This window comes from Cicer arietinum, chromosome 2 (genome assembly GCF_000331145.2).
Source record: "Cicer arietinum cultivar CDC Frontier isolate Library 1 chromosome 2, Cicar.CDCFrontier_v2.0, whole genome shotgun sequence".
Lineage (NCBI taxonomy): Eukaryota > Viridiplantae > Streptophyta > Magnoliopsida > Fabales > Fabaceae > Cicer > Cicer arietinum.
The window spans coordinates 46,452,944-46,465,993 of NC_021161.2; the positions used below are offsets into that span (position 1 = coordinate 46,452,944).

At 33.9% G+C, this 13,050-nt stretch overlaps 1 protein-coding gene across 1 annotated transcript; it reads right to left on the reverse strand.

Moving 5' to 3' along the window:
- Window positions 1-4,842: 4,842 nt before the first annotated feature.
- On the reverse strand, window positions 4,843-12,849 carry LOC101508296 (SNF2 domain-containing protein CLASSY 1-like). Its single transcript, XM_012713104.3, is given in 8 exon segments — window positions 4,843-5,228; window positions 6,826-6,999; window positions 7,001-8,739; window positions 8,888-9,019; window positions 9,113-10,633; window positions 10,767-11,020; window positions 11,504-11,647; window positions 12,518-12,849. Coding segments are annotated over 7 exon segments (3,897 nt in total). The 5' UTR covers window positions 11,559-11,647; window positions 12,518-12,849; the 3' UTR covers window positions 4,843-5,206.
- Between the last annotated feature and the right edge of the window lie 201 nt (window positions 12,850-13,050).

Genomic DNA, 13,050 nt, shown 5'->3' on the forward strand with positions numbered 1-13,050 from the left:
TTTATGAAAAGAGATATTATTCACCTTACAAGTCAATTTTGTAAGAATGTGTTAGGTTGAGTATAAAAATCTAATATTATATCAAAAGTCTATCAATTCAAATTACTCACCATTTATATTCATGCGCCAAAACCAATCGACTGAGCATGAAGAGATGTATTAGAACAAACTCAAATCCCATGTAGATTAAAGATTAAGTCTCAAATGAATTTATAAAGAGATGCACCTTTCACTTACAAGTCAATTTTTAAATGATGCGTTAGATCCAACGATGGGATAAAAATAAGGTCTCTTTTCTTCCGTCCTTTTTTATAAAGACCCATAGGTTAAAAAATCTTCCACATTTGATTTTGACCCTAAATATAAAGAGAGAGAATCTCCTTACTCATTTGTTTCCTTTCATCAATCACTCAATAAGAATTTTAAAGAGTTTTTCATTGAATTAAACTCTTAAACTTTTTTTTTCCTGCGAGATGAATCTGCATCTCTTCTAATCATGTGATTTCTAACACTTTTCTTGGTTAAAAAAGTGTTATCATTTAATGTTTTTAATGTTGAAATATCTTGTCATTATTAGAACTATTCCTTAGATTTTATATTTCTTTATATCATTCCTAAATTTAAGGAATTGAGTAATTGTTTCTTCTATAAAAGAAACCCCTAATATTTCTCTATATGGTATCAAAGTCTAAGGTTTTTTATTTGGACAAAACAGATGAACCACCCATCTTGGCGACAAGTCCTAACCAACTCCTATGTGAGTAACCCTACCGACGATGGAAACCCAACCGACGACACAACAAATGAAAGCCTTGGTCGTTGGAGTACCCTAATTTTGTCCAATTTATTTAAAAATAAATCAAAAAGAAAATATATATTAAAAAGGGAAATAAAATAATTACAATGATTAGGCTCATCAATTTACAATACCAAATCAGTTTACAATTACAATTCTAAAATTAAATCAAATTACAATTTCATATTACAATCAAATTGCAACCAAAAATAAAACCAAATTAAATTACAATAAGATTTAAACCAAATTAAGCCTTTGGCTCTGTTTTGTTGTTGTTGTTGCCTCTCTGTTTCTAATGCAGTGTTTGGCTCTGTTTTGTTGCTGCCTTTCTGTTTCAGATGCAGTGCCATTGACCTTTGCTTTGTAACTAATTAGATAAACATAAAAACATAATTTATAAGTCAATTTTTGTACACATTATGTAGAACTAAATCACAAATTTTTGAGTTTAAAAAAAAAAACTAAAAGACAAATAAAAGTTCAGCAATGAACAAATCAGAACAAATAATCTAAAATTATGAAGGCATCAAAGGTGCAGAAAAAAGCAGATGATGAGCAAAGCAATCAAAACATCAAACAGGAAATTGATGGAGAAGGACCAAGGCAGGCAAAGAAAGCAACTAAACAAATCAAAAACTCTATAAAAACACCTTATCAATTTCAAAAAGTAGGATCGGAGATTAACACTACTGATATAAAAAAATGCATAGGAAGAAGAAGATAAGTAAGAAATCATCAGAGGGTGCATCAGTAACAAACAGCAAATAACAATCGAACAGATTTTTTTTTTTTTTATACAATAAATTTGTTTCTTGATCTTCACTTTTTTGTTAAAAAAAATGTCGATTTTTTTTTAAATCAAGCATAACGGGAAAAACATAAAAAGATTCAAACCTGCGACATGCTGTCATCGTCGAAAACGTTGTCGTCGTGGTCGTTGCGGCCGCCGTCACCGTTGGCGTTGGCGTTGTGGCCGCCGTCGCCGTTGGCGTTGTGGCCATCGTCGTTGTTTCCTTGTTCGTCCTCATTTTCCTCCTTTCCCGTCGATGCAACTGTCACATTTCCCCCATCTACTTTCAAAATCGTAGGAACATAGAATGGGTAAGGAAGGAGGTGGTTTGGGGCTGAAAAGTAACATTAAAGTTTTGCTCATGAACGATTTCTCAGCTTTGTTAATCACTGAATGGGTTTGCTATTTAGGGTTTGCTATGGAAAGCGGCCGCCCCTCCCCTCTAATTAGGGTTTTCTGTTTTAAACTTTGTTGTTTTGTTTAAGTCAGTTTGGGCGTGGACTCCTTACTACTATTCATTTTAATCTAAGCCCATATGTAACTCAGTCCATTTAAATCCATTCTTTTTATTTCACTAATCTCAACTCATTTAAATTTTATTAATCTCAACTCATTTAAATTTTACTAATCTCAACCCATTTAAATCTTACTAATCTTAGTCCATTTAAATCTATTCATTTTACTTTTTTATTAAAAAAAAGGGGTTTAATTTTCTTCATAATTAAATATCAATTTCATCATAAAAATACAAATAAATATTATGTTAAAGATTAATTAGATGTGACATCTTTTTAATCTTTGAGTTGTTAGGATACAAGTGGTACAACTTGATAGTTCTAAAACTCTCTTTATTTAACTTATTTATTTTATTTTATTTATTTTATTTATTTTATTTTATTTATTCATTTATTTATTTATTTTAATGAACTAATCTAAAATCGACTTATTTATTAGATGTAACTTTTTTTTATCTCTGAGTTGTTAAGACACAAGTTGTACTACTTGGTGGTTTTGAAACTCAATCGAGAATAATAAAATATTTTTTAGAGGATTAAATTAGATGTGACATATTCTTTATTCCTTGAATTTTGGGACACGAGTTGTACAGCTTGATCGTCTTAAAACTCGTATTTTAAAGTATTTATTCAAAACAAACTCATTTATTTTTTCTATTTTGTCAAAACATTTTTTTATCACAAAACAAATTTTCTTTAAAACACACTCAACACATCAACATTTTCTAATTCAAGAACTACGTAGCTTTGATTTCTCCATCGCACCGGGAGATACGTAGGAGGAAGATCACATTCTTGTCAAGCACTAAATACAAGTGAGTACAGTTATAACAATCTAATATAATTTCAAGTACAATATATAACATTTCTCAATGATATGACAAAATAAAATTTGTACTTGAAATATGATAGTGAGACTTTGAATAAACCCAAACATTTCAGGAACATTGTACAAAGTTGTTCTAAGATTACTTGATCGTCTTAAAACTCGTATTTTAAAGTATTTATTCAAAACAAACTCATTTATTTTTTCTATTTTGTCAAAACATTTTTTTATCACAAAACAAATTTTCTTTAAAACACACTCAACACATCAACATTTTCTAATCAAGAACTACGTAGCTTTGATTTCTCCATCGCACCGGGAGATACGTAGGAGCATGAACACATTCTTGTCAAGCACGTAAATAAAATTTTCTTTTTTTTTGTCCTTTATTTATTAAGTACATATTTATTTCAAAATCATGTTTTAAATATAGTAATAATTGTCATTCATATTTAATAATAAAGAAAAATAAATATACTTAAGTTAAAATTAATTTTGCACAATTAATTATAGGTAACCGTTTTTAACGGATGTCGTAGGGTGCTAATACCTTCCCTACGCATAATCGACTCCCGAACTCAAATTTGGCTTCAAAGACCATTTTTTCTATTTTTAAGGGCTTCTAAATATTTTCCCTGTTTTAAAATAAATTTTGGTGGCGACTCCATTGAATTCGAGAAATACTCGAAATTTTAGGCCGCGACAATCGTGGTGGCAACCCTAGTGATGGAACCGGCAACGCCGATGATGGCACGGGTTGCGCTTGTAATCTAGGAGGGGGTAATGATCACGATGGTGGTGGCAGTCCTGGTGATGGAACCGGCCCTAGCGGCGACTCGAGCAACAACAGAGGCAGCCATGGGTGCGATCACTGTTTTGGTGGTACTGGTCAGTGGAATGATGGATCCTTTCAAATCAGAGGCAACTTTGGAGAGTTTTACAACGACTACTATGGTGCTTATGGCATCGGATACGGAGGTGTTGACAGTTTTTGGTATGGGAGGAAACAACCAAAGTAATTCCTTACAAATCAACATTCAGAAACTGAATGAGAAAAATTACACAGATTGGGCCCAAACAGTGCGATTCATTTTGGACAGCAAAGGAAAATATGGCTTCCTGAATGGTACGATTATGAAACCTGGAGAAACAAATCCAACTTACAAGTTCTGGAAATATGAAAACTCGTTAATCATTGTTTGACTAATTAGTTTGATGGAGACAGGAATTGAGAGACCATTCATGTTTATACATACACCAAAACAGGTATGGGAAGCTGTGAAGGATACTTACTCTGATATTCAAAACTCGTCTCAAATTTATGGTTAGAAATCAAATTGTGGAACCTAAAACAAGGTGAAAGGATGATAACAATCTACTACAATGAATTGATGACCATGTGGCAAAAATTAGATTTTTGCTATGAAGATAACTGAAAGTGTATGGAAAATAGTGTCCAATTCATCAAAAGGCAAGAAAACAACAGTGTTTTTATTTTTCTTACAAATCCTTGAAAAAAGCCAAAGTGAGAAAGGCAAGACAATAAGTGATAATGAAAAAATCATTCGCAAATGGATCAACACTAATCACCAGAAATTGAGAGCACTAAGAAGAAAGAAGAGGAATAGTTCTAATAGTGATAAGATATTTCAACACACTCCCTCAAGTTGGGATATCAATCATGCCTAATTTGTTTATCAATTTTTTTTTCTTTTCTGTATTTCTTCTAATAATGTGATTTCTGCATTTCTTCTAATAATGTGATTTCTACACTTTTCTTAGTTAAAAAAACGAGGAAGAATTTCATTTAAAAATAAGACCAAAAATTGATAAATTTTTTTGTTTTGGTAGCATCACTATAACTCAACTTGCAAGGCATCATTCCTATTTATATTCTTTAGGACAAGTGATCATGTTGGATTTTCCATCCTTAACCATCTCACTTCAGTAAAACTCTTAAGTTCAAAATCCAATAAAATTCCAAAATTTAGGTCAATGTTCATCCAACCTTCCAATTTTTCGACTTTTACCGGATACTAATTCCCGGTAGTTTTACACTACCGAATCCACCATAATTTATCTGTATTGCATAATTAGATGTTGCCCCAACCAAATCCACCAGCAATTTTTTTGGGTAAAAAAGTCCACCAACTTCTTATGTTTTATTTTTTGGTCAAATCCAACTTGTTATGTTAAATTAAAAAAAACATATTGGGCTCTCCACAAAGAAACTTGTTGAGAAGTGGGCTTGGATCCTTTATTGATGCTCCGTGGAAATTCTAAGCTTCAGATAGTCCAGTGCTGTGTAGGCAAAATGTGAAGAGAATTTCAGCCAATAAGGGTAAGTAACTATTTGTATTAATAATATGAATTTAATAGATATGCATCCTTAGTGTAAATTAATTTTACACCATCTAATAGAAGTTATCTATTTTTCCATAACATGTTATTAAAGTGGGATATAGTGGAGTAATGCAGTAGAATACATGAATCTCCTTAGATATGATTCATTAAATATCAGTGTAAAATTAATTTACACGTGCATATTCCATTTTCTCTAATAACATTACTTAGCTAAAATGACACAAAAGACCCAAGAAAGTGAACCATATAGTATTTAAGACGTAATTCAGGGTATGCAATCTTTTCAGAGTTAGGTACATGCAACTGCATAGTTTTGTATGATTCATAAATTATAATCCATTATAACATGATACAAAGGAAAAAGAAATGTGATATACATTTATTTATATTCTATTAGAATCATAATAATCAAACTTGCTTTTTTGTTAGAAGTGTTAAAAACTAGCTTTTTTGTTAGGCTGAAAAGTTTACACTAAATTTTACATCAAACACATAGATTATAGCCAATTGTCTGTGGAACATAAATATATTGGTCATATTACATATGCTGAAAAACATTATGTAGATTTTACAAAGGAAAGTCAAACATAATGCATGTTTCGTGTTAAAAATTAATTTAGCATATTTACCTAAAAAATACTTTTGAACAATTCATGTAAAAAATACTTTTGAACAATTCATGTAATGCAGATAGGGATGGAAATAGGCTAGACCGTCCGTCAGGAACCTATGGTCTGGCCTGGCTTGGCCTATTTAATAAAAAGGCTAGGCTTAGGCCAAATAGGTCATATTATTTCCTATTTTAAATTCTATGAATTAAGCAATTACTCAGTAAGCATTCCATATTCAGTAGTTGTTCCATATTCGGTAGCATTCCATATTTGGTAGTTGTTCAATTAGTCAATCACTCAGTAGTCTTCCATATTTGTTTAAAAGGTAATAATGAGTATGTTTGTTTCAGAAAAAAAAAAAAAAAAATCTATTATTTGACACAAAAATTTATTTTTTAGGGTTTAAAAGATGTTTGTTTCATATTTTTTAAAAATTATTTTAAATAGGCTTCCAGGCCAGGCCAGGCCAGACTTTTAAAAAGGTCAGGTCAGACCGAAAAAAAAGCCTATGATAGGCCGTAGGCCAGACTTAAGCCTAAAAAATAAATCGTAGGCCAAGCTCCGGCCTTTCAAAGCCTGACCTGGCCTATTTCCACCCCTAAATGCATACAGGCATATGCAAGAGATTTAATAATAAAAAATGTTTCATGGACACCCACTTTTTCATGCACCCGAGACACCTAGTTAATCACGTGTAAAAATATGGTTAATTCAGTTGAGTATATGGTTAATTCAATTATGCTATAAGTTGTGGTTAGTTCATGTAGTTGGATTAACCCTACTTTCGAGTGTAATTGAACTAATCATCTATTCGACTGAATTAACCATATTTTTTAACGTGATTAACTAGGTGTCGTGATGGGCGTTCGTGTATCATTACCGTTTAATAATACATTGCGGTCACCGAGCGAGAATGTATTTACCTTTCATTTGTTTGTTGATTGTTTGTTGAAGCTTTTTCATTCTTCATGATCATATGGAACGATTTAGACTTGTCCTCCTCAACCATTTCGCGCAGTATATCATCTTCAATCTTCTCAGCTTGCCAACGAGAAGGGTCCTCGACAAACGCCTCGCTGAAAATCATGCTCGACACCCGAACCCGTCACCAACAGCTGATACACATAAACCATTTTTTGCTGACCCGGACGAAAGGCGCGTGCAATAGCTTGCTTTGTTTTTGAAGGGTTCCACTCCGAGTCCAACATGATCACTCGAGAAGCCGCTGTCAAACTAATGCCTTCAGCACAAGCTGTAATTGAAGCAAGGAGTATCTTCGATACACCACCGGGCTCCTCGAACTTATCCATCACTCTTCCACGTTCGAAGAGCTCGAGTTCACCTGTTAGTACTAAAACTTCGCGACCCTTTTGCCATCCAAAGTACTTCTCAAAATATTCTTGAAATAATCTTACAGGAGCAATGTTGTGGCAAAAGATAAGAACTTTCTCCTTCTTGACGACGCGGTAAATAAGGCTCAAAACAAATCTTACTTTTGACCCTATTTTCAAATCAAACTTGTATTTATCAAGATCGCTCAATTGCTCCTTTGTTAAAAACTTTTGAGCACATACCGCTGTTTTGACCAACCAAGGATGTATCGATCCAAGAGTTATTAAAAGCTCTAACTCGAGAGGGTATCCGCTACACTTTGACATGTCACTGTGAAGTTTCTTCAGAATCTCATGCTGTATATCAGTTGTATTCATTAGCAATGTATAAATTTGTAAACCAGGTAAACCGTCGGAACTTCCACCTTCATAAACATCAATGAAACCGTTTGTCACATTTCTCAACATGTTTAGACCTTGCATCCTTTCATCACTATCATTTGAGTCAATTTTCTTTGCAATTTTATCTAAGAAGAATTTTCTAGCTCGTGCCTCGATTAAATATTGCGCCTTTTCCGCTCCTTTTCTTTCTGCTCCTTTCCTTTTCCTCCGGTATTTCGGGTCTAAAAATTTCAATACTTCATGAGCAAACTTGGGTCTTGCCAAGCAGAGAGTGTTGAAGTATTCACAGAAATTATTTTGAAACAAAGTACCGGAAAGTAATATTCTCAATTCCGTCTGTACTTTCATCAAAACTTTTCTCAACCTCGATTTTGTGCTTCTCGGATTGTGACCTTCATCGAGTACAAGCAGTCCAGGACTTTCCCTCAACACTTTAGCCATAAACTTTCTATGTGCAAACTTCGAATTCTCTCGCATCAACGTTAAAAATGAAGTGTAACCCATGATTAGAACACTAGGTTGTGAATGCCATTTTTGTATCTTCTCGAGGCAATCCAAAACATGCTTGACATCATCTGTAGGCTTGGGAACTCCGGGAAGAACCGCCACTGAGTTCTGCCTGAATACCCTATAGGTTCTCCGACCGTGAATCAAATACACCGGTATAGGAATCTCCCACTTGATAAATTCTTTATACCAAGTATAGAGCGTAGTTTTCGGAGCAAGAACTAGAGGTCTTTTCCCAGGAAATAACTTCAAGTAGCTAACAAGAAAAGCGATGATGAGAAAAGTTTTTCCGGCTCCAGGAGTATGAGATATCACGCAGCCACCTGTATTTTTGGATTGTGATTCGATTAGTCCCGGATTTGTAGACCCTGCAACATTCTGCCAAAGAAACTCAAAAGCTTTCTTTTGGTGCACATGTAACTTATGTCTGAGTTCAGGAATTAATGACCAAACGCTGTCGTTCTCTTCAGATATTGGTTCGTCCGGAGAAGCGTCGGTCGGGAAAAAATGGAAATCATCGTCTTCATCAACTTTCGTGGCCTCTTTATTTTCTACCTCATACTGCTTCTCCTCTTGGCGCCACACTGAATTTTCAACCTGCGAATATCAACAAGGTTATCAGATACCGACCGAAGAAATATTCTATAACAAAAAAATAGGAGATTGTGGTTAACATCCACAACCAAAAGCATGCATATTCCTTCTAAAATCGGTTTTTTCTTTATAAGTTTTAAACTCAACTTACAAAGGGTGGATCGATATATCTGATTTCGGTGGTCACAAAGCCACATTTAAGGCAGTATATTCCAATTTCTTCATCCAATCTATTTTCATGTTCACAAACTTCTTTCGATTTTTCCAGAGTCTCGGTAGAAACCTGATTAAATGATGGAACTAATTAGATAAAAAAAAAACACAGAACAAAAACAAAAGGAAAAAAGAAGGGAAAACAATGGCCAAGTGATTACACCTCATTGTCGTCAAAATAACTTGATGCAAGTGACACTTCCAGTTCCTTCCACAACGTTTCTTCTTCAGCTCTTTTCTCCTCATCCTCATCATGGCAATTCTCGGTTTCCTGATTTTGTCCAAAACTGCTTGTTGTGTTGCATTCCTTCCACTGATCAGTAATAGGCGGTTCTTCTTTGACTGGCATTGTATTAATATTCGATAAGTACGAATTTATCAAATCCTTGTATGCAGCTGCATTCAAAGTTCTGTCTTTATAATTGTAAGTTCTTCCTTCGCCATTGTTTCGATTTCTCAAATACGTCGAACGGTATTTCCCCTCCCGAAACCCTCTTTTTGCTTTTATTTTTATCCCTTCCCATCTATTTCCAAGATCCATATCCTCAATGCCGCCTAAACTTTTCTTTTGTAACTTAGGGGAGCCATAACTATATGGACATCTTGAAGAAACATCGCCGCTCCTTTCAGCATTGTCTGACTTCACAGGAAAATCTAACAAAGGAATGTTTTTGCTCTTTGGTTTTGGACTATTAATCAGATGACAATATTTCGAAGAAATTTCAGTAGACTCGTGTTCGTAACTTCTAGTAACCTTGTCATTTACACCACAATGTTCAACAGCTATTGGATCATCAACGTGATCGGGAAGAGGAATGATGGCGAGTGGATTATGTTCATTTTGATCAACATCACGAGACTTCACCTCTCGTGTTTTAGACCTTCTATTGTACACTAAAAGCTCCCGGCACGCATTCGGTTTGTTGGTCTTCTGACGTTTGTGAGCAGCATCCTTTTCTAGACTGTATTGTTGCAAACGAAACAAGCAGGATAACGGCAACAACATTTCGTCTTCTTTGCTTGTATCTATTCTAACCGGAGGCCTGTTTCTAAAGGAACCAACATCCAACGCTTTAACTTCGCAACCAAGGTAACGCTCAGGCTGTACATGTCGGCGTTTGGAACGTCGTAAGCCGTCAACATTAAAAGATGACGATGCTTCATCCGCACAGGATTCAAGTGCACGGTCGTCTCTCTTGGTCGAGCTAGCTATAGCAACTTGAGAAACAAAGGGTACAAACGAGCCATTGTCTAGTTTGAAACTCACAACATCAATTTGAGACTCTGTGCTTGATGATGAGCTAGTAGTACGACCTCCCGAAAGTTGATACACCATCTTGTTTTCAACAGATCTTACACAGAACGAAACCTTCTTGATAACTGATGCAGCAACTAACCATGAAATATCGGATAAAAATTTTCCCAAAAGCAATTTAGTGTGCGGTAATGAAGTACAGTCTTCGGATGAAGCCCACCGGTAATGCTTATTTTCACAAGGATTATGTTCAATTCTTTGGAGGATTGAGATCTGATTGAGTCCATATACTTTGATCTCCTTATCAAGAGTTCTCATCTCTAAGCCAAGTGAACCTTGATCAACATAGATGTTGACGAAAAACTGACACGTGCACTCGGATTCATGCGGCTTCCTTTGTATAGAACTTATTCTAGCATCAACCCAAACCTATAATTAAAAACAAAATCTAACTTATATGACTTCATAATTGTGTTGCAAATGTTACTACTACAAGGAAATTCAAGAAACTCGATTAAAAAAAAGTAACAAGTTTAAAATTTATCTTAAAAGTGACGCTTACAGGTTCAATATTTAAACCAAGTGAATCATTGGCTCGACGACGAGGGGCTGAAAGCACGCATATGTCGATTCCAGGACGTAAAAAACAAGAGCAATCAGATATAATAGCTTTCCTTGACCTTATTCGAATGTCTGATAAGGTACCTTTGTCCATAACCATATGGTGATTATCTATGAAATGCATGGTTATAGTTCCTGAATTGACTTTTATGAACTCCACAGGATGCCATGATCTAGAGTTAACTGCTTCAAAAGCTGTTTAGAAGGAAAACTATGAGGAATTAGTCAATAGGTTAAAAAAATAATCTTTACTAAAGAATGTGAATATATGATCATGTAAAATTGTATGCAATCAAGTTTGCCTTGTAGATTAATACTCTCCATGTTCTTTTACTTTGATTAAGGCAAGGATATTATTCCTTATAGTATTGTAGAATTAGAATCAATAATATTTCATTAGTATTCGTTCTGTTCAACGATTTTCGTTTATTTGTCATGCATAGTGATCAAGTTTTTTAGTAACCATGTTATTGATGTGAAGTATCAACCAGCTTTGTCAATGACTAATCTCCGTAGGGGAACCTGGATTACCACCTTTAGTTAGGTCTGTCATTCCAACCACATTTTATCCATCTACAAGGCTCGAACTCAAGACCTCATAGTCCAATTCCATAGAGACAAATGTATGTCCGTATACATAGTGATCAATTGATTAAAAAGAAAGAGGAAAAGGCTTACGGTGAGCATTGAATGGATTCTTGGATTGATTTAGATGCCTTTTTCTGCTCATCATTGTTTGCAACTGCTAATTGACTTGCCAATGTTGTATGTGAGCAACTTCAGCAGGTGATTAAGCACACAAACTTCCACTTATAATCAAGGCTTCATTCACAAACAAATAAAAAATTTAAGTAATCAATCATTGATACAAAAATGCAATGGATATACATAGATCATGTCATAACAAATATCCTTTCATAAACTAAAAAATGTTTCATGTCATATCTTCTTTTTTTGCCTCCAAATGATTATGTAAGGAAAATTAAGAATAAAATGATGTACTTCATACATATGAAAAGGGCATGACTTTATGTATGTCACAAGTAAGAAAAACAAAACTATGTTTATCTGTTTTATTTCCACCTAAAACCCAAACTTATGAATCATAGTTCAAATCATGTTGTTGATGAGGAACTCATTGATGAATAATATATAATTATCTATACCAACATTGTTTGAGCCCTAAGATTGTTCCTGCCTTGGCGAACATGAAGACCTAATTCACATAAACTTTTATGTAATGAAAAAAACATCCTAAAAAAGGAAAGTACAGTCGATTATCAAGTGCTGTGTAGGTTAGCAAAAATCAAACACATTCATACATGTGAAGATTTCAAAGCTTCACATGTGAATTATATGCAGAAAAAACAACAAAAAAACAAAAAATTGAGATTATGACACCCATTTCCACATGCACAAAATTGGCAACATTTTAATATCAACACACCCAGAAAGAAAGAAAAAAAACAATCTTTTATAAAAAGTCAAAAAAAAAAAAAAGCAATCTTTTTTTACAGAGAATCTAAACACTTGTTCATGACAACAACCTAAGACAAAGTGAAAAAAAGAGAAAGTTTAATTGATCGATGAAAGACATGATCAGAGAAGAGAATCAGATAGAGTAATTAGTTTGAGGAACATGAAATAGATTGTAATTAGATGGAAATAGAAAAAAAGTGATGAAAATATTACCAGAAGAGAGAAAAGAGAATCTAGTAAGTGTTAGAGTAGCAGTGGCATGATGATGAAAGAGGAGAGAAGGAGATGAGGTAATAATGTTGCTGGAAATGTAGTAGTTGAGAATGAAGCGAGTAGAGTGAGAGAGAAAATAAAATAAAGTGAGGTATGAAAAAGTGTGTGCAGAGAGACAGTAGAAAAGAGCCTTGAAGTTCGTGCAGTTGCATGAGAGAGAGAGAGAGAGAGAGAGAGAGAGAGAATGGCTGATATTCGCGGTTAATGGGGAAGGAGCAGGTTGCGAGGTACTCTAACAACTTGGACTCTGTACCACTCTACGGAACCAAACATTATTACTCTTTTCTTTTGCTTCCAAAATTATTCATCTTATAACAAATTTCTTTCATCATATATATATAATGTTGAAAATACATAATATTTATTAAAGATAATTTAATAATATATATATATATATATATATATTTAATATATAAAATATTTAAATGACTTAATAATTTAATAATTTAAAACAAAGACAGTATTATGAATGA